Source organism: Lampetra fluviatilis, chromosome 4 (genome assembly GCF_964198595.1).
Source record: "Lampetra fluviatilis chromosome 4, kcLamFluv1.1, whole genome shotgun sequence".
Classification (NCBI taxonomy): domain Eukaryota; kingdom Metazoa; phylum Chordata; class Hyperoartia; order Petromyzontiformes; family Petromyzontidae; genus Lampetra; species Lampetra fluviatilis.
In genome coordinates, this window is record NC_136278.1 from 22,359,123 (window position 1) to 22,381,695 (window position 22,573).

At 48.2% G+C, this 22,573-nt stretch overlaps 1 protein-coding gene across 8 annotated transcripts in view; it reads left to right on the forward strand.

Moving 5' to 3' along the window:
* The window catches only part of LOC144931680 (extracellular sulfatase Sulf-1-like), a 172,146-nt gene that overhangs the window by 116,000 nt on the left and 33,573 nt on the right, over positions 1-22,573 (forward strand). For 5 of the 8 annotated variants that reach the window (XM_078855819.1, XM_078855816.1, XM_078855822.1 and 2 more), the window contains 4 exons: positions 3,298-3,685; positions 5,254-5,493; positions 14,744-14,895; positions 20,338-20,507. In XM_078855819.1, the coding sequence (XP_078711945.1) occupies positions 3,451-3,685; positions 5,254-5,493; positions 14,744-14,895; positions 20,338-20,507 (797 nt within the window). In that variant the 5' untranslated portion in view covers positions 3,298-3,450. Of the gene's footprint in view, positions 1-1,848; positions 2,011-3,297; positions 3,686-3,899; positions 4,011-5,253; positions 5,494-14,743; positions 14,896-20,337; positions 20,508-22,573 lie in introns of those variants that run through there. The other 3 variants (XM_078855817.1, XM_078855821.1, XM_078855824.1) reach the window with 3 other exon arrangements.

The following is a 22,573-nucleotide window of genomic DNA, read 5'->3' on the forward strand; positions in this document are numbered from 1 at the left end:
CTGTGGTCTATTATGTTTTACAATGCATCATTATATATATGTGTGTATAAAACAAATATATATATTGACGCCTCGAATGGACGTTATTTAATAATTCTGAATTAAGTAAATGTTGAAGACGTTGACTTTCTTTCTTTAACTTTAACCAAATTAGTTGGGTGGCGATGTGACACAGCACTCACGATGACAACACCCCCAAGCTCAATTCCAGCGATGCCCCACAGTGGCAAGGTGTCAACTACTTCGCCTGGTATACAGGAGGTTGTGGGTTCGATCCCGACTTTGACGCTTTCTGCATGTTCTCCCCGTGGTCGCGTGGATTTTTCTCCGGGTCCTCCGGTTTTTCCCTCCACATTGAGAATCATGCATTTAGAGTATTTTGGCTGCTAGACATTTCCACGTGATAGGCCACTTCGTTGGGCTATTATTTGTGGCCAGGTCGCTTCTGAAAAAGAGCTATATAGCTCGCATGGGGCTTAGCTGATGAAATACACAATAGTTTAAGTTTAGTGCAAATCCACATTGTGGTAAACTCAGCCCAACAAACCCCTTTGGGGGCTGGTAAAACGAGTACCACATTGTGTTAAGTTAACGGCTGTCGCAGTGACGTGTGGTCTTGATTCATTCAGTCATTGATACAATTTATAAACGTGCACAGATTGAACTTAATAGAGGGCATTCAGAGGTGCGGGAGAATACATTAAAGATCAACGGGAGTCTTCAGATTCTGACAGAATGTTGGGAGAGGCGGTGAGGGTGGGAGAGGCGGTGAGGGTGGGAGAGGCGGTGAGGGTGGGAGAGGTGGGAGAGGCGGTGAATGTGGGAGAGGCGGTGAGGGTGGGAGAGGCGGTGAGGGTGGGAGAGGTGGTGGCAGTGGGAGAGGCGGTGAGGGTGGGAGAGGCGGTGGGAGTGGGAGAGGCGGTGAGGGTGGGAGAGGCGGTGAGGGTGGGAGAGGCGGTGAGGGTGGGAGAGGCGGTGAGGGTGGGAGAGGTGGTGGCGGTGGGAGAGGCGGTGAGGGTGGGAGAGGCGGTGAGGGTGGGAGAGGTGGTGAGGGTGGGAGAGGCTGTGGGAGTGGGAGAGGCGGTGAGGGTGGGTGAGGTGGTGGCAGTGGGAGAGGCGGTGAGGGTGGGAGAGGCGGTGAGGGTGGTAGAGGCGGTGAGGGTGGGAGAGGCGGTGAGGGTGGGAGAGGCGGTGAGGGTGGGAGAGGCGGTGAGGGTGGGAGAGGCGGTGAGGGTGGGAGAGGCGGTGGGGGTGGGAGAGGCGGTGGGAGTGGGAGAGGCGGTGGGAGAGGCGGTGGGGGTGGGAGAGGCGGTGAGGGTGGGAGAGGCGGTGAGGGTGGGAGAGGCGGTGAGGGTAGGAGGGTGAGAGAGGCGGTGAGAGTGGGAGAGGTGGTGATTTCCAGACGACCGGAGCTGCGACAGAGAGGCTGGTGTCGCCTTGTCTCCCGTTCGAGAGACCTTGGTCAGGAATGGTGAATTTTTCACCTTTGGCTCAAGGCTATCATCAATGATGGAAAAAACCACCACCGCCCAGTGTTTAAACATTGATTTCTATTGACTTTGATGGATTTTTCTTTTTTACAACAATCCACGGAGCGTTTCGGGACAGTGCTGTCGCAGACGATCGACTTGGGTAACGTCGCGATCTCGCGTGGTATAAATGCACGGCCCAATCGGACGTCACAACTTATCAATGAGCGTGTCCGGCCGGCCTGGGTGATTCATCCCCCCCTCTCCCCCGTGCGATGTGGGGGAGGGCGTGTGCCTGGTGGGCTGTCTCACACCACCCCCCCCCCACCACCAAGCTCACTCCCTTGCTCGCTCGCTCACTCACCCACGCGTTCCGTAACTGATGTCATCGGTGGGCTCCGACGCACGCGCGCGGGGGTACACGCTCTCGATCCGTGTGGGAATCGCCAAGTGTCTTTTTCTCGGGCTCGCTTGTTCGCTCGCGTTTTCGCAAAGAGCGCTCCCTTTCACTCCTCAGCAGCTTCCGCTCGGAAACACACAGGTCGGTTTTAGATGCACGCGCATTTTTTTCCTTCTGTAAATCAACGTATTGTTTCGTGAATTGTGCGTTATTTAACTTTGATGTGTCGTAAAAAATGTAAAATGAATGTACGGATGATTTTAAATGTTGCGGACGATTTAAGAAAAAACATTAGTCTGCATTCTTCAGCGCACGAGCACCGGCATGAACTGTGTACTGATTTTGTGCAACATGCATGTATGTGTACACACGTGTGAATTCATGAACGAAATATATTTGTACACCATAATATATCATGGTCACTGTATTTAATAATAGCTCTGAGTTAGTTGATACTGTAACATTGTCAAATGCAATTAAGTTCGCACATATCCCCTTGAACTTTATATGCCCCTGCAGAAATGTACGACTTATTCGTATATATAATATAACTATAGGTAGTGACTTTACTTTCTTGTAAGACATTGTTTCAAAATACGTTTTATTGGAATTTGTATAGCGAATGCTCGTAAATTAGAGCTATAATGATTTAATATGCTCTTAACCAGAAAGCTTTTCTAACAATGTTTTCCTCGTAAAATCATCAACAGGAGCCGTCATATGGATAGACTCACCCCTGGCATGAAATGTGAAATTCCCCGTGCGAGCTCAGAGCTGTAAAGAAGAAGAAAAAGATCTCCCCGTTTGGCAGGAATTTTGTGAACTTATGCAATTTGTGCTTCGATACTTTATTGATATTTATTAAGTGACTTTCTTACCTTTTCCCTTTATTACTCTTATATTGTGTTTTGTATAGTTTGTTGTAGTAACGTGCTGACTCTCCACCGAAACTAAGCGACCTGGCCACAAATGATAACTCAACGAAGTGGCTTACAAATAAATTACTATTGTTATATGTGGACATTTATAGCAGCCAAAAACTCTCAGCGCATGTTGATTCTAAATGTGGAGGGAAAAACCGGAGGGCCCGGAGAAAAATCCAAACAATCACGGGAGAACATGCAACTTCCAAATATACAGCAGGCGTCATGGTCTGGATCGTATCCACGACCTCATGTATACCAGGCGAGGTAGATAACATCTCACCACCGTGGCACCCCGATGGGACATCTCTGTAAAAGAGCTACATAGCTTAATCAGATTCCTCCAGGATAAGTAAAGATTCTGAGTTTCAGCAGGAAAACCACTTTGACCATAATAATTGCCATTAAAGATAATTTGCGATACACTAGCGAAGTGGCCAGGGCACTGCCATACACCGAAACTAACGCTGCCTCAACGCCCCCTCTGCGTCGTTCTGTCCCACAGCAGGCGTCTGCAGCAGAACGCCCCTGACCGGCGCGGAGGAGCATGCGACCGCTCGCACGGCCGTAACCAACGCAAAGCGCCACTCCCCGAGACGACGACCCCAAGCCCACCCCCCCCAGAGCTCCCGCAGCGACGCTCCGCGCCATCGAGGGCATGGCGGTGCCACCGGAGCCTCATTGGCGGCGCCAACAGCAGCAGCTGCTGGTGCTGCTGCTGCTGGCACTGACCGCGGCACTGGCGGCCGACGGGGCGAGCGGCGCGCGCTCAGCCGCGGCGGCGGCGCCGGCGGCGGCGGCGGCCGGAGGACGGGGCAAGCTCCAGCGAGACCGACGCAACATCCGGCCGAACATCGTGCTCATCCTCACCGACGACCAGGACGTTGAACTAGGCAAGAAACGTTGGCAGGTTGAACAGCCACCCCGGTTGTGCCGTAGCGGACGGGCCCATCATGAGTCCTTGAATGGGGGGGGGGCCGGGGGGGATCTCTGTCACGTTCGTCAATGTCATTAGGAAGCCACTGAAGCTCTGCACTTTTAAAGCATCTAGATTGAAAACTAATTTCTTCAGGACTGCTGTGTGTGTAGTTTGTTGTTCCTTCCCTCGTCCCCCTAAATAGGATAAATATGTACATATGTATGTTGAACTTCTTTCGCACCGTATGTAACCAACCGTGCTTATCGGAGGTGCGGGGGAAGGACAACATATGACTTAAGGTATGACTTAACGTGTGACATTTCGGGCATGGCTCTTGTTGGTAGCAACGTGAATCATCAGATGATTTTTCAGTTAACTCCTTGGTAGCCAAGCGTACTAATTGGAGGTGCGGGGTAAGGACAACATTTGACATAAGGTATGACCTAACGTGTGACATATCGCAACGTGAATCATCGGAAGATTGTTCAGTTAACTCCTTGGTGTGAAAATGCAGTGTGGACTTGAGCAGTTGGCTAAGCTTGGATGCGCAGGATAACAAAATTGTGCAGCAGGAGAAAGAGCAATACATCTCCCCCACTGCCAATAAAGATGATTCGCTTATCCACGATAATGATGATTGATTGATGATACAACAGACAGGAGGATTTACTGATAATACATTTTTTTTGCTGTTTCCACCAATGATTGTGTAGGAGTGAACATCCAAATGCGATCAAGAGAATTATCATGTACCCCACGACCCACTTGCATCGTTACCTACACACACTGCAGGGGATTTCTATAGCTTCATGGGGTGTTTGTGATGAGTTTCCTGTACCACCCCCGCACATCCGATTAGCACAGTTGGCTACGTATGGCGCGAAAAAAGTTGTACATACATACTGCACAACAATGCGTCGGTTCATGAACATCGATTAATAATAACACATAATTTGATTGCATTGATGGCAGAATAAACTGCTGTTGCCTTTGCGTGGTATGGTGCAAGCTAATTATAAGTTTGATATCAGAATTATTATATGTGTATGACAATACGTTATTAACCCCGCCAGACCAGTGTGGAATTTGCACAACGGCTGTAAAGTGGAGATGAGCAACTGCCTCTTTGCTTTGGCAGTGAGAAAAGGCTGAACAGAGGGGTTCTGTGAATGTGGGGGAAGGACCACAAACTAAACACAAAAAGCAATTCTCAAGAAATTAGTTTTCAATTTAGATGATTTAACAGTACATAACTCCTGTGGCTTCCTAATATCAGACGGAAGAGCGTTCCATGTGGCCGCAGCAGCGCATCTGAAAGCGCGCGATGCGGTTGACCGTCTTTGTTCGATGGCGAGGCAAAAGCCACTGCAGCGAGGATGACCGGAGTTCACGTGATTGTTTATGTTCCTCGACGAGATCGGCAAGGTATTGCGGTTCGTTTTGTGGCAAGCACACTCTGTGTGTAACGAGTGCGGCCTTACAACATCAGAGGAGCTGAACAGAGCGTCTTTGTACGTGTGTGGTGTCTGTGCGCGAGCGCAGGCTCGATGCAAGTGATGAACAAGACGAGGCGCATCCTGGAACAGGGCGGCGCCCACTTCACCAACGCGTTCGTCACCACGCCCATGTGCTGCCCATCGCGCTCCTCCATCCTGACGGGGAAATACACGCACAACCACCACGTGTACACCAACAACGAGAACTGCTCGTCGCCCTTCTGGCAGGCCACCCACGAGCCCCGCACATTCGCCGCTCACCTCGGCGGCACCGGCTACCGCACAGGTGCGCCCAACAACAAAAAACTGTCCGCGCCCCCCCTCCCCCGTTGATTCCTTCCCTCGTGCGTGCGTCCGTTCATGTGCGGTCAGGGTAAAGTGGTGTTTCGGCGTTCCGTAAATTGCTGTTGTTTCGTTACGCTGGGGGATTCTTGCATCAGAGGGCAGTGGAAGTAAGAATTGACGTTTTTGTTCTGATGAGTGTAGGTAAAACGGTTAAGGGTGCAGCCCCTGCAAGTGCTTGCTCATGCCACTGCTGGCGGAAGTGCCTCCACTAGAGCACGTTTAAGAGAGCCACTCGAGAAGGTGTTTTGGCCTACTCCTCCTCGCTGGAGAGGCTGCTTGGAAGAGTTGGATGTACCCACGCTTTACCCTACCACACATAACCTGCCTATCCACTTACTGGAGTGTACCCATTTATACCGCCGGTTGGATAGAGTATTTGTGAAACATGTCCATTGTTTCGAGTGCCATGGCGGGATATCGAATGGAACCGGCGACCGCTGGATTGCAAGTCCAGCAGCATCCCATTAAGCGCACGGTGCGTGCATAAAATAGCGCGTGTTTCTGTGTGTTTGCCGATCATTCTCCATTGAGATTTAATGGGTTCGCATCACCCCAACAACCATTCGGGGCATTGCCCGCTCGCCGTGATTATTTTCAAAGAAACGTGACCCTGAACCGCAACAAGTCATTGAAATTGGGGGCTAGTGGGGGGGTGGGCGTAGGGGGGGCGAGGGGGTAGGTGGGGGTCATTATTAATTTGCACGTCATGTGGCAGCGATCGAGAGGGAGGAGCGAGGGGCTTGCAGGCGCGTGCTTCATCAGTTGGGTCAGGAGGGAAAGACGGATAAAATAAATAATTGATTCCCAAAAGCCTAGCCATGTCAGCGAATAATTGGGTAGAATGTATTTGTTGAAGCAGCAGCGGTGCACAATTAATAAGAATAACACAAATTTATATTTCGATTTAAAGCTTTCGTGACTGCAGGGATTCATCTTCTTGGTTCTTTCGGTAAAGTCACGTAGAATGGAAATAATAAAATAATAATAAAATAATATAATATAATAATATTATATAATAATAAAATAATATACTAATATGACATATATTTTATTATGTTTTATTTTTATTATTTTATTATTTCTACGTGACTTTACTGAAAGAACCAAGAAGATAACACAAATTTGTTATTGTAATTCAGCATGATCCCAGTACAGGACATAAACCGGACAAGAGGTCCTGAACTCGGGGCTCCTGGGTTTGAACGGAGGGAATAGAATTGGGCTCCACCGCCCCACCCAGATGGGGTGGATCCCATGAGAGGGAGCGTGCGTTTTTATATCAGCGGGGAGGGGAAAGATGAGAGACAAAGAACAAAAGTAAGAGGATAGAGGGGGTGGGGGGTGGGGGGACAGAATCATTATTGATTCCACCGAGAAGCACTCGCTCGGCATCGAGCGTTCAGAGGAATCTGAATCTTGATTGAACTCCCACGCGTATTGCGCTGCACAGATTGGTCAGAAACCTATTTGCTGTACTGTCTCATGCGTGCGCTAATTATGTTTGTGTAATACAAATATGGTTGTAATGAACATCATGGCCCGATCTCTATACGATTGAACCAACCCTTGGTCATTGATGTTCGGATCAAACTTTAAATTTTATAGGGTTTTTTTTTCCTGTCTTGCAGATTTCGTTTTGGGAATTAGTAATGAATCTCATGACCCAATATCAAGTGTACCTTTCAATGGAAACGGTTTTAGAGTGTAACTGGGAGTTCAAGGGCAATTACACATGCATAAGGACATACCACAACAGTTTATTTAACGTGTATATATATGTGTGTGTGAGTGTGAAGCCCAAGGAGGTAGTAACTACTGTTGATGGTGAATCTGCTCGCAATGTAACGATGATAACGATAATGATTTGGGATGCACACTCGCTCAACATACAAACAAGCATTTAGATTATTTGGCTGCTATCAATTCCCACGTGTTGAGCCACTTCGTTGAGCTATCATTTGTAGCCACTCGCTTCTGAAAAAGAAGCCAAATAGCTTAGCGGGCTTTGCCTGATAAGATAAAACATAGTTTGGTTTTATTTGTATTTACTTGGTACTCCTATCGTGTTTTTGTGTTGTTGTTGTTACGTTCTGACCCACCCCTACTGGACATCTGTGAAAAATAACTTCATATCTCATCAGATTGCTCCAGTCTAAATAAATATTCTGCTTCTGATTATAGAATTATGGGCTCGGTGAGCCCCTGCAGCCAATCAACTGCAATCATGTAATGCATGAGCAATGTGAGTCAGATGAAACTATCTTACTTTATTGACTCATAATAATTATAATCATTATGGCTTTCAATCACTCTGGAAAGCCACACCGAGTCCCAAGACTTGTTGAAGAGGGTCCTGCAATTCAATTAACGAAGGGTGCTGTGTGGACGAAAAATAAACGGTAGCCAGGGAAAGTGCATGCATGCAAGTGGGTAACACACAAAGCTGCACACAGACGGATTCATGAATCCATTGTAATACTGCCACATCCTGGCCACTGTGCTTGACAAACACCCTAGCCTGACGGGGAAACCTGCCATTTCCCTTCAGCATCCAAGCCACATAACTCAGCAGGCTCAAACCGGCTTAGCTTATGAGATCTGCCAAGGTTGGATACAATTAGGTGACATCAACTGTGCTTCAGCGATTTGTCTTCGGTCTGTTCACGATTTGAATAGTTGGGCCCGGCACTGTCCTCAAGCGTGCTGCATTTTGACCGCTATTCATTAACCGGTAACTATCGTCGTCTTGTTGAGGTCACGTGAGGTCGGGTCAGCCTTCTCCATTGGCCGAGGCTGCCAGCTCTTGCCATGGCAGCGGCATCGCTGATAATGCGCCGTCGGAGTGGGACGATTCATTCTCTCTCTCTCAGCAATTTAATGAACTCTCAAAATTATCCATCCTTTGACTTTGCAGTGAATATATTTCCCATAGTCACGAACGGATCACAGGGATTGTATTGAATTCCCTGCCATTTGCCTCTTTTCCCAAGCTCTTATAACCTCGCTCAATCCAAGTGTTACACTCTTACACGAAACTGAAACGAAACCATTTTTTTTATTTTACCAGCTAAGGTCCCCCGGAGCAATATAGCTTATTTCAGAAGCCACCTTGGCCACAACGAAGTGGCCTATCGCGTGGAAATTTATAGCAGCCAGATACTCTAAACGAACGTTGTTTCTAAATGTGGAGGGAAAAACCGGAGGACCCAGTGAAAAATCAACGCGACCACGGGGAGAAGATGCAAGCTACAGATATACAGCAGCAGGCGTCAGGGTCAGGATTGAACCCACGACCTCCTGTATACCAGGCGAGGTATTTGACATCTTGCCACCATGATAGTTATTTATTACAACTTTGACAGTGCTGTTTGTTGCTGGCCGCTTGACTTTGGGCCGCTGGTCCTGTGCTTGGCGATTGTGTAGAAAAGACACATGCCTATCAATAAAATGTATTTATTTACCAGCTATTAGCTAAATATATCGCAAGCTCAGAGTCTAAATTAATTAATTGATTCATCGTTAACTCTTAATGTGCCCTAAACACAGAGCCAGGGGTGTAATTTCCACATTCCTAGAGCCCTGACCATTATCTCCTTAAGATTGCCATCGTTGATTTCTTACACAGTGCTGCTAATTTGTATTGACCCCATGATAGGTTATTAGCTGAATTAACCCTCGACCGAGTGTTTCGAGATTGCAGGGTTCAGATTGTGTGACGAACACTCTTCCACAGTGCCACCTGGCTGTATTATTAAAGCGTTGTCAGTCAGACATGGTCTTTCCACTGCTGCACCAAGGCTCCCCCCACACTGCTGCCATCCATCGTGATCCTGCTATGCTACTTCATTCCTCCATGTCTCAGCTCTCCATCTCTGTTGGTTATCATCCTCTTGGTCGTGTTTTGCCCTTTGGCTGCTATTCCACCACCAGTCTGATCCATGGTTCATCGTCCCTCCTCGCCCCGGTGCATGATGGGTCCAGCGAATGTCCACTCCACTTTCTCTTGAGTTACACGGAGCGTAAACATATTTAATATGCGGGATGGCGTATTTCATATTTTTTTATTCCAAATTGCTTCTAAATGGTGTAATTTTCGGGCCGCATTTTTTAAATCGTATCCCCTATTATTATATAACCAAAAACCCCACACAATCCACACTAGACGGCCTCTTTCTCCCGGCTCCACATTGAGCCATTGAGGCGTAGGCTTACAGCGAATAAACCCGAGATCATAATGACCCTTCATTGCCCGTTTAGTGCCATTTCACTCCAGCGCCGCTTCGCTCTCTCTCTCTCTCTCCGCGTGGCCCTCACGCTGTCTTTGCCGTGCCCACAGTAACAGCGGCCCGCACGCTTCACCCTTGCATTCCTGGGGCAGGGCCGGTGGGGGGGGGTCTCGTCCGTTTTCTTTTTTCAGAATCCATAAAACCCCGACCGCGACCCCCCCCATTCTGTTCCCACCGCACGCCGACCGCTCCCCTCCCATGCGACATGCAAAGTTGGCGCGCGAGAGCCGCGGCGACCTAGCAGCGGTCGTCACCGCAGACGCGCGTGTTTTTTTTCCCGACGTCTCGTTCGGAGCGCCGCGGCGTTGCCGCCACAACTGCCTCCGTGCACGGTCACCGGACGAACAGAGAGACGCAACGCAGTAGACGTTGTTTAATATGCGTGCGCTCACGCGTATTGCCGAAAGTTGAGAAAATTGCCCACACTTGCAAAATTGCTCCTGGAGTTAACATGCCACCCTCCACCGTATGAGTATCCACGTCAGTTTTTTTTTTTTTGGGGGGGGGGGATAACCTCCACTAAATGTTGAACACCGTGGGCATAATAATCACGTGATGCTGCTGTGTATTTTGATAGCATTAACTGTCCCTGCCTGCAATATTTACATGGAATTCTGCTAAACCAAACAGCTACGAGGCATTATTAAGCACAAGAATGGCAATACATTTTTCAATTCATTTGTTTATTCCTTACTGCTCGGGGGGGCATTTTTTACAACTTGGGTCACTGCAATCATCATTATCATCAACCGCTTTGAGGCTGCATATGCCAAGCCACACCAGGGCTTGGCCCAGATGAGAAAAATTACATAAAATGCCATGTTGTTCACAGGGATCATGTTCCGACCGACCAAACGCTTCAACATTTCCACACCAAACTGTTTACAGAGATTTTTTTTCTTCCAGTAGATGGATATTCAGTGGCATTCTACTATGTAGTAGGATTGTATATATATACTTGTTGACAACCTACAGACATGGTGACATGTATCACCAAACACCAGTGAAAGACAGACCGAGTGTGGAGAGTGGCCACAGCCACACAATGGGGAAAGGCATCTGCCACTCGCCTCTCGTGTGTTTTGTAAACCCACCAACCGCTACTGTGTTCCACGGCTAAACTCCCGACCCGCGTGCCCGCATGCGATTCCTGCTCAGCATTCGGAAGGGTCACGGTACAGAGGAAGTAAAACAAAAAAAATTCTTTTAAAAAAAAATAAACCGAAACCAAGCTGAAAAACAAAAACACTCGCCAGCGGACGGACGGACGGACAGAGACGGACGTTGTGGTGAGCTATCGTGCTGCCGGTCCTCCCGCATTGCAAGCCAAGCGGAATGTCGAGGTCTCCCTGCTTGTAACGTCAACGTTCAGTGGCCATCGTGCCCCCTGCGTATGTTTGTGTTAATAACAACAAAAAATGTAAAACAAAAATATCCCCCTTTTCTGACGTTCGGCAATGGCAGGCGGCTGTCACCAGGCGAGGAATCGGGGAATACTAATGAAATATTCTTAGGTTTTTTCGGTAAAGTCACGTAGGTAAAAACATTAAAAAGTAAAATAAAATAAAAATCACGACGTTTCGGAGGCAACACAAGTTTCCGTCTTCAGGTGGTACCGTCACAGCCACGACAGCTGTATCAAGTAAATGAGAGATTGCATGAGTTACCACTGCGTTTATATAATGGTTGGAGAAGGTGGTGGGGCAAGGGCCGCATACTTATTGGCTGAGCCTTTGTTATGCAGTCTATTCTTAGTCTCAAACCTCACCTTACCATATTAATAATAAGTATGCGGCCCTTGCCCCACCACCTTCTCCAACCATTATATAAACGCAGTGGTAACTCCTGCAATCTCTTGATACAGCTGTCGTGGCTGTGACGGTACCACCTGAAGACGGAAGCTTGTGTTGCCTCCGAAACGTCGTGATTTTTATTTTTATTTTATTTTACTTTTTAATGTTTTTACCTACGTGACTTTACCGAAAAAACCTAAGAATATGAATCATTGCAGTCACGAAAGCTTCAAATCTAGAATTAATACTAATAAAAACCCGTAAAGTAAACGAAACGTGCCCGTGGCGATGTCAAGCGGGCGTTCTAGGCGGTTCATGTCATCATCCTACGTTCATCCGCGGATATTTTAAGTTTCAGTAGAAACCTTTGAGGGGTAGGTGGTGGAAGAGAAAGGGTCTCCAAAGCGAGAACAACAACAAAACAAGAAAACCGTTGTAGAAAATAACCAAGAGGAGTAAGGGCACGGTGTGCCAAAGCGCGGGCATCCTGTGTATATGCAGCAGCATTGCTGTCGTAGGAAAACAACTCTGCCCCAAAGAGGTAAACATTCACAAGCAAAAGCTTCGTTGTCCTGACGTCCATGGGTGAAAATGGAGGATGCCGGTCAATCGGAATACGCCGGTTTATCCGAGGGTCGTGGCGTCACCACATTTTCCCAGGTGTGTGCATGCAACTTTTGCGAGAGAGAAACGAGCGACAACTTTGTAACTCTTTTTGCAGAGAGGTAGTCACCGGGCAGGTGTGGAGCAGTCCTAAGTTGATTTGTAGAGAAGCAATTGGGGCCGTTTAGAGTACAGTATACAGTGATAGAGTACTGCATGTACAGACTTCCGCTAGCACCATCACTCAGATCTGTGAGAAGTGCACGGCAAGATGCCCTGATGGCTGTCGGCATTTTTCCGGACGCGTGAATGGAAGACTTGTATTACCGTCTATGACAGATGCCGGTTAATAGAGCATTCCGAGTGGTAAAGTGCAGGATAGTGGAGTGTTTGCCATAATAGGTGCTGTTAAGGGCAATTGCCCATCTCTAATGGAGATACGTTGCGTGTATGTACGTATGTTGAACTTCTTTCGCACCGTACGTAGCCAACTGTGCTAATCGAAGGTACGGTGAAAGGACGGCAAGCTAAGATAAAAAAAAATTATGTGTGTTGGCTGTGAAAGAGAAGCATCTCCCTCAAACGCCGCTTATTCTATATACGTATTTATTGTGTCCATCGTCAGGGCAGTTTTATTGACGAATGAGTTTGAGTTTTGCGTTATTTGTGCTCGTGCGCACCACTATCAACGCGGTGCCACGCACGTTTTGAGTCGTTCTAGGCCGGCGTTGATGGTGGCGGAGGAAGCGTTTTTGAGGTCGGCGTTGGCAATTTGTGCGGCTGCAGATTACTTCGAATCGCCCGGTTTCCCAGGTGACGGTTTCCCAGGTGACGGTTTCCCAGGTGACGGTTTCCCAGGTGACGGTTTCCCAGGTGACGGTTTCCCAGGCGATGGTTTCCCTGGCGATGGCTGCTTGAGCCGCCGCGCTCCCTCGCGTGCTTTCCCATGCCTGCGTTGAGCGTTGCGCGCGAGGAATCTCTGCGGTAGCGGCAGCAGCAGCGGCAGCAGTGTCTGTCGCCTTTAAGTCGCGGAGGGCCACTGGCAATCCGCGTGAGAAAGTGGTGGTTGTCTGTGGGGAGTCTGGACAAGATTTGACCAGTTTAGTTAACGCTTTTTGCGCCCAAATATTACGAACCTCTTCCGCTCTGTTCTGTATAACCCGACATTGCGGCGCTTACACTTTGCAGTGCGATCATGTCCACGGTTTGCTTTGAAGACGTGTGTGCAAGTCTACAAAGCTTTTTGTGGAAGATGGCATGTACCTAAGATATATGTCAACGCAAATGTAATCGGAGCAATACTCGCTCACCCCAGCGTAAGAATATTGAGATAAACATGGGAGCTGTATTTTAGCGCGAAGCACAATACAGGAAAATGATTTAACTTTTCGCGTCACGTGAAGCGTTATAACATTATAAACGTCCCATTAACTACACACTCGGGATGAGAAGTCACCTCAGGTGTCCAAAAAATAGCATCGGTCAAAAATGTATAATACATAGGGGTCTATTATAATTACTATAATTGTTTTTATAACTCCTGTAATTATATATATTTTTTAAAGAAGGTTTAAATCCCCGCAGGCTTCGTTATAATGGATGAGTGGGAAGACCAGGTGTGCTAGGAAATAAGCATTCTCACCCCAAAAAGGTGTCACTGCAGCAGTTGAAGCTGATGATATATTTACTTGTCTCTGCTTCGGCTGAGAAGACTTGAGTGGCCTCGTCAATAACACCCTCTTTGTAAGTGAAAAACACATAATAAGTTAAAAATGTCAGGCAGTGACCTTTTTCTCAGTGGGTCATGAGCGTAGCCTTGAGGTTGATTTCTCGTTACAAACGAGCGACTGATTTTGTGTTGCAAAATATCCGCCTTTCGTTTACCAAGGAATATGCGGGGCGTCTGGTCATGTGGTCTGACTGCTGGGATGTGCATCTGCGTCTGTCCGCTGCGTGCATTTTAGTGACTTACTTCATCGTGCGTATCACACGTCTGTGAACATTTGTCTTCCGAGGAGATGGAGCAATCAATTCAGCCCGTGTGCAGGTGCTCGTTGGATGGATTACATCATAGGATTGTGAGAGATGGTGGGGGGAGACCTTTATCCAGCAGTGGATTGGTCATGGATGATGATGGTGATGACCGTTGCATGCCGTTCACTATCATTTGGTGTGTGTGTGTGCATGTGCATGGCTCCCGAAGGCTTCTTTTTGGGGAGCGGGTAGTGTAGCTGTTAGGCCGCTGCGCTCATGGCAATCACCAGTGACGATTATCTAAACCAGACCTGGGCATCGCCTAGGTCAACTCGGCCTCAAACGAGCACCTGGTACGATGTGAACATGTCGCCACGAGGGAGACGGGCGGTCGTGATGCTGGCCACCCACCCTCTCGTGTGCCTTGCTGACCTTCGCTGTTCCTGCTTGCTGACAGCACTTACCGCGACAGTCTGTTAAAGCTATCCGGGGGATCTTTGTCTTTGTGTGCGTGCGTGCGAATGTTTTCCCGCAGGCTTCTTTGGGAAGTACCTCAACGAGTACAACGGCACGTACGTGCCCCCGGGCTGGCGCGAGTGGCTCGGCCTCATCAAGAACTCGCGCTTCTACAACTACACGCTGAGCCGCAATGGCGTTGCCGAGAAGCACGGATTCGTCTACGAGAAGGTGGGAGCCTCTCCTCCTGGGAAGTGCTCGGCTCAGTCGCCGTTCCCGGCGCTCGGCTCGATGGGCGTTACCAGTGCCCAGCTCGGTCGGCATTCCCAAAGCCCGGCTCAGCGTTCCCGGCGTTTCCAAAGCCCAGCTCGGTCGGCGTTCCCGGCACTTGGCTTGGTTCGGGGCGGAGGGGGGCTGAGAAGAGCGGCAGGGCACGATAATGCTTGTGAAGGGCTCAACATGTGGCAACTTTGAAAAATGACCAGCAAACGGTTCAATTGTGATGACACGCGCCACTCATCGCGGCCTACTGGCTAGAGTATTGCTCGTTTTCCGGCAAGGTGCTGAGTGGGCTTGTGCCCACAGGGACAGCTTGCCCACTTTGGGGTGCCCTTTGAAATGTTCGACACGCGTCGTGATACAAGTCCGTTAACGTGTGTGAGGTGCTCTTGAGACACCCAGGTGTAAAGGGCGCTTTGTCTGTAAACATTTTTTTTTTATAAAGCAAAGGTATATATGATCAATTGTAAAGCATGGCCCTGTCCCGAATACCCTCCAACATCCCCATGACCACAGATAAAAAAATATCGCTAATCTGGCAAACCAAACAAGCGCTCTTATTTGGAGAGCCCCTACGGAATAGGGGGAAGGGAAGGGTGGGGGCTGGAGGTTTGTTGTGCCACACATGCCAATGCAATTACAGAATTGTGTACATCACCAATGCAATTCATCGCGAGTTCTCCTTCCTTGTGTAAGACCAATGTGGTGCCAGTTTCACGATAGCGTTGTCCATGCTTTCCATGTGTTCAAGAATATGACAAAATTAAGAAATGTAGGAACGTAACAAAAATAAGAGAATTATTTCCGAAAATTTAATTTGGCTCTTGTCATTACTTTAAATGTTACTGTTTCCCATGACATGTATACATCCTGTGTGTGTATGCGTGTGCGTGCATGCACGTGCGTGCCCTAACTGACATACAAGCAATGTTTTTGGTGAAGTTCCACATTGAGGTGCAATGAAAAAAAATCTATATTGGCTATTCGTATGGAAATTATTTTGATATAGGATTTGGTAGCGTCAGATATTTTTTCTGCACAAATCTTGGCTTACTTTTTTTCAGACATTGCCTGCTGCGGTTTAACGGTAATTCCACAAGGCAGGAAGCTGCGATGAACCACCTCCTTTACCAACGTTAACGTGGTCGAGATGGATCGGCGATTTTCTCAAATGGTGCAATTACTGCTATAGCCATTTACTGGGTTTAATAATTAAAGTAAAAAACGGAATATGTTTTCACAGTGACCGAAAAGGCTAAACAAAACTTTACTGGGGTGTGTAATTGACTATGAACTGCCCTGTTTTGGAAGCGATTAAAACACTTGATTATTCCAGTTTAGAATTTTAAGAAAACATTCCCAGGCTCATAAACCATGCCGAGAGGGGATGCAGAGCGAAATAATACAACTTTAAGAGTTTAATCGCACGAGATTTGTTATTTAATTGGTAATTTACAAATGAGCTAAACAAATGAATGCCACGTCTGCTAAATGAAACAACACATTTATCCGTCGACATTTCTCAGTGTTGGCCTTATCCTTTCCCGATTTACATTCTCATGCGATATCACATCACCGAGTTACTTAAGCCTAAACACTGCAGGACAAATGAGACGTGCCTTAAGGGCTGCATACGTTCTTTAAGCACAGTCGCTGGGGGGCTAAGAAGTCGGATAAATTACTTGACTTGTTCAAATTGTTCAAGAATGTTAAAACACTTGCCATTTTAAACGTGGAATTCTCTCCCCAACGAGGTTAGTGCTTGCGTCGTGTGTGCTGCGATTCACGCGTTGTTAATTGGATGGAATCCGTCGTGTACAGCTGATTTCTCTTAAACAAGTATCTTATTGCTTCCTTAAATGCATGCATTTGAAATGTCATACTAAAAGGGAACATATTTGTATCCAGTTTGCAAGTAGGCTTGTTTTTTTCTTCAAGAAGAAGCTAAAACTGCTGTGAGGTATAGTCTGTAGTGAAGCTCCAAGCAGTTGGAGCAAAATGTCATCGCGCGTTGATGTTGGAAAAGCTGTATCAGGTCAGGATCTGATCAATGCATTGGCACGGAAAAATAATATCTTTGTCAACTTGACAATCTTATCGGGTGGTGGAGGGCCAATGACAAGAACTTTGGCATAAAACTACCGCCACTTGGTGGAACCCAAAAGTGAATGTGGATCAAAATTTGCTTTTAAATTGCAAATATAGTGAGCTGAATTTCCATGGTGTGACCTTTATTCAGAGCAAAGAGGAGGGGGGCGAAAGGCGAAGGATTTAATACTCTTAAATTTGAATGTGCCGACTTAAATTTGCAAAAAAAGCAAGTTGGCTTGTACAACCTTTACCAAAGGCACATGCTAGCCTAACAGTCAAGCATTTCGCAATAACAATGAACGAGTAAAGAAATCTGCTTTGAATTGTTTAATATGCTCAAGTATTAGTAGTACACGTTTTCCACCTGCAGCAATGACGGTTCAGCATCCTATCTCACGATGTGTTGGGCTGACAAGATGTTGTTAATATAGGGCGGAGTAATGGGAAGTCTAATTTCTTGCCAACACAAATAAGCTTTTGCAGATACAAGTGGCAGTTACTGAGAGGCAGTGCCCGGGTTTTATTTTAAGTTGTCTTTAGATCTCACTTCTTTCTCTGTTTAAGAGGAGCCTGGAGTCGGTGAAAATGTCAGCTGCTCTGATTTAAAGTCTCAAAGCTCCATAACCACAGAGGGATTATGGCTGCTCGTGGCTGGATGGAACAATTCTAAAATAAATTATTTTACGGCATAGTTAGGCAGCAGAAATCCTCTTGGGCCCTACATGGTTTATATAGAAATAAAAAAAAACTATTATACACCCCTATGAATTCTTAAATAATCCCATGTAAGTTTACTTGGTATAGATCCAGTAAATATCCTTTAGGAGCTCTTTAAATCTACTAGAACAAAGTACTTTATCCCCTAAGGATTTTTACATAAAACATATTGCAGCACAATAAACACACTTCTCACATTGTGTGTGTGTGTGTGCATGTTTGGTGGGGCGTTGTGACATTGTGGTCGGTGCACGGGTAGAATCTCAGTGATCTGGATTTATATTTCTAGCCATAAAAAAACATCAGACAGTAGACCTCCCATAGGTGATTTATGCCTTCAATGAGTACCTAGTGGAGCATACGTAGATCGGTGTTGGGCAGAACACAGTCGCGCAGTGTGATTCAGGCCACACCACTGCCTCGTGCACCAACGCCAGTCACAATAGGTTAGCAGCACATGTGGCAAAGTGGAGAGATTACATTGTTTCGCAATCAGAAGTTTCTGAGTTGCAATGTTGACCCCGCGGTTGACCGAGCCTTGCATTGTCTTTCATTGTTCCACTTTGTGGGAAGTCGCCAGTGGCTTCCCTGTGGATAGATTTGCCTTTGTCATAGGAATCCTACACCAGTGACTCAGGGCAGTAAATCAGAAATAAGCACTCCACCCCATGTTCCATTGAGAAAATAAGCCACAGTGTGAATACACATTAGCACATTCCGAGTGCAACGATTAATTGATTCATGACTAAAACCAGAATCGGTTGCCTTCATTTGCATACATTTCATGCACTTAGTTCATGTGCTGAGCCCTGTAGTCACTATAAGCACTACATTGGATCACACAGTTAAATCAAATTGCAACGCTGAATCGTGGCAATTCGTGGAATTGTAACGGGGTGAATCCTTGCATGCCTCATTGACATAAATGATGACAACAATCATCTCTGGTCCTATGTGTCTGTATACGTTGGGGAGCGTAAGTGTGATGGTTAGAGCACTGCACGTTAAACCTGGCAAGTTTGATTCACCATCAGGGCAAAATCCATCGTGGGCCTTTCTTAAGTAGACTCAGACTTGAAGGAATACCTGGTGCAGTGTTCGTAAACTAGACAAACGTGGCTGGGCATAGTGCTACTTGGTCACACCACCTCATGTGTGTGGCGGCCTTCAGAAGATGCTTGCGAACAGCACTTGCCCCAACAACCTCATAAGGTTATGGGGGGGGGAGGAGATCTTTCTCTGTATCTGTGTGGCTGTGGCTGTTATTGTGCGTGCACTTAAAGATGCTAATCATAAGAACATTGTGTCTATTAGCCGTCTTAAAAAAAAAAGAACCATGCGGGACTTTTTTTCCCCCCACTCGGGATCTTGCGAAGCAGGTGGCTGAGGATTGAAGTGAGGCCGAGCGTTGTCGTGGCCTGGCGATTGTAAGGGATAGGAGTTACAAGTGTTTTTTTTTGGGCGTGTCCCAGGGCTTCGTGCAGTGGATCCCACAGCAGTTGATAGCAGCGCACTCCCCCACTCCTGCTGGCCAGGAACCCCACCCCCCTACTTCCTATGCCTGGCAGAGCCCCGACTTGGCCGATCGCGACCGAGAGAGGCCCTCGGCCAATTCCACATCCCATTCACATTGAAACGAAACACCAGCAGCAAAAAGGACAAAAAAAATCCTTAAAAAGATATATAAAACATCGAGTGCCTTATATTTAAGTAAGCTGAGAACCACGGAGCTAATTCATCGTGAACCAATTTTATTTGATGGGTACAAGATCGGCTTTTCAATCATGCACAACAAACCTTGTGTAACTCAGTGCACTTAACACAGAAGAAAATAAGCGCACCCCGACGTTCTAAAGTAACAGACGAGCGGGAAGGCAGCCACGCGGTCAGCCGGCACTGCCAGCAATTGCCCAAGCTCTGCGGTCTTCCATATATGAAGGTGTTGTCAGTCAATTGATGTGTGTTTACACGTTGGAGGAAACCGTAGCGCCTGTAGAAAACCCGCACTTGCGAGGGGGAAACACTCTATCCCATACAGACGGAACAGTTGGAGTCCACATTTTTGCCGCATCGCATTCTCCCGGAGAGCCCAGGGTATGGCGGCACCTCGACGTCTACGGCAGGGGAATTTAGCAACATTCGTGCAGTGATCCACCAACCCTCGCAGGATTACAGGCCACGTGCACCGCAGCCACCACCGTGCAGCTGTCTGCCGCGTCTCCCGCAGTGTCTGCCTCTGGCCTGTGGTGCTCTGCGCTGTGTCTGTGTGTGCGTGCAGGGAGCGGTAGCGTAGCGGTTTAGCGTTCTGCCCTACGAACTCGACGACTCGAGTTCACGGCCATCAACACTGACGATTATCTGAATCTGTCCAGGGCCCTCCCCTAGGTTGACTGAGCCTCAAATGAGTACCTGGTGCAGCGTGCAAACATCGCCACTCGGGAGACGAAGGCGGCCGGGCGCGGTGCAGGCCACCCACCTCCCTCGTGCGCCGTGCCGGCCTTCGTACGTGCTACTCGCTAACAGCACTTGCCCCAACGGTCTGTGAAAGCTAACAGGGGTTGGGGGGGAATCTTTGTCTCTGTGCAGGACTACCTCACCGACCTCATCACCAACGACAGCATCTCGTTCTTCCGCCGCTCCAAGCAGGAGTTCCCGCTGAGGCCCGTCCTCATGGTGGTGAGCCACGCGGCCCCGCACGGCCCCGAGGACTCGGCGCCGCAGTACGCGGACGCGTTCCCCAACGTCACGCAGCACGTGTGAGTCTCTCGCTCGCTCTCTGGGCGACGCCGCGTGGGTTCGACCGCCGACCCGGGTTTGCCTCTCCGAGTGGACTTTATTTTGCCCTCTCTCACTCTCACCCACAGTTCTGCGTGGGTTTCTAACCGGGTTCTCTGCTTTGCTCCCATAGCTAAAACATTTTCAGGGTGCTTCAACAATGTTTTTAACACCTATATGGGACACTCGTTTTTAATGACACGTGCCTGGAATCTTCTCGAGGTGGTCTCCAGAGCCTGTTAGCGAGCACCTATGAAGGCCGGCACGGCACACGAGGAAGTGGGTGGCCAACACCACGCCCGGCCGCCTTTGTCTCCCTCGTGGCACTGTTTATACATTGCACCAGATACTCATTTGAGGCTGAGTCGACCTAGGGGAGGCCCAGGACCGGTTCAGATAATCGTCACTTGTGTTGGCCGTGAGCGGGAATCGAACTTGGGTCGCCGGGTTCGTAGCGCCGCGTGCTAACCGCTACACTACCGCTTCCAACGCACATATACACACACATATATATATACATAAACACAGGGATTAATTTCAGCTGGAGCTCTCGGAAAACTATGCTGCACCCCAACCTCTCCACGGGGTGCAGGCGGTTGGGGCTCCATGAAAAAAAATCTCTGCATAGACACACAGACGTGCACACACGTGAACGTATACGTATACTGCGATCGTCATCATCGCCACCGCCACTTTCATCATCATCATCATCGCCATCATATTCATCTCCATAATCATCTTTGTCTACAAGAACAGACCTCATTAGAGAACTGTTGCCCACACACACACACATTAGCTTGTATGGTGTTCATGTGCGTTCTTTTGTATTTTTCAACTCGGACTTGAACTTTATTTCAGCTGGGAGGGCCCATAGAGCTAAGGAGCTATTTTACAAGGCATCAGCTCATTGAGGCCTTTAGCGAGTGGCCCTCTATACGATGAGTTGATAAATATATTAATTATGTACTTACCTCGACTATGCATTTCAATGCACTGCATCAGTATCGATGCTTCGGAGTGTTGTTAAGCCTTGTGTTAAAAATGAAAAAAAACCTTTTTTTTATGAATAGAACCTGAGTGATGAATAGTTACGATGATGGAACAAGTTGAAATGTGTTGACTTCCCACGTTAAAACAGGAAGGGACGTTGACACGCTCACTGGTGATGTGCAGCCTAGCTTGGTTAGCATGAGAATGTAAACACCTCGCGATCCCCATTGTCTTCGTGACCAAGTATCCCTTACATAAGCAGCTTAACAAAGACTGTCACGGCCTCTGTTGTGACTGGCCCCACAGCTCATCCCTGCTCGGAATGTTTTGGTGTATCCAACAACATCCAACTCATCTCAGGACACTCGCTCTGGAGTCGCTTGACCCGGCTGAACCGCTAATTGTCATAAACACGGCCGGCAACGTGCGCTTGGCGTGGCGTCCGGGCGGGCAGCGTGATGTGTGATGTCTTCACTCGCCATGTTTTGGGCTCATGAGCCGTGTGGCGCTGAAAGCCCGAAAGATAACCGCTCTGAATAACAGCCCGGCACGGTTGTGACGCGGCGATCCGCCCGCTCGCCGTGGTGGTTCGCGTGGAGATCCGCTGTCGATGTTTGTACGCAGCAGCGTTCAAAATGCAGGATGTTTACCGGGCCACACACGAATGTGCCACGTGTGTTAGCGTCGGGTTCGCTGATGAGCGGTGGAATGTTGTACGTGGGTGCCGTGAGTGGCACGGTGACGAGTGACTTTGTCTGTGCTCAGGCAGGGTGAGAGTGGGGCTGTGACGAGTCACTTTGTCTGTGCTCAGGCAGGGTGAGAGTGGGGCTGTGTGAGTCACTTTGTCTGTGCTCAGGCAGGGTGAGAGTGGGGCTATGTGAGTCACTTTGTGTGTGCTCAGGCAGGGTGAGAGTGGAGCGGTGACGAGTCACTTTGTCTGTGCTCAGGCAGGGTGAGAGTGGGGCTGTGACGAGTCACTTTGTCTGTGCTCAGGCAGGGTGAGAGTGGGGCTGTGTGAGTCACTTTGTCTGTGCTCAGGCAGGGTGAGAGTGGGGCT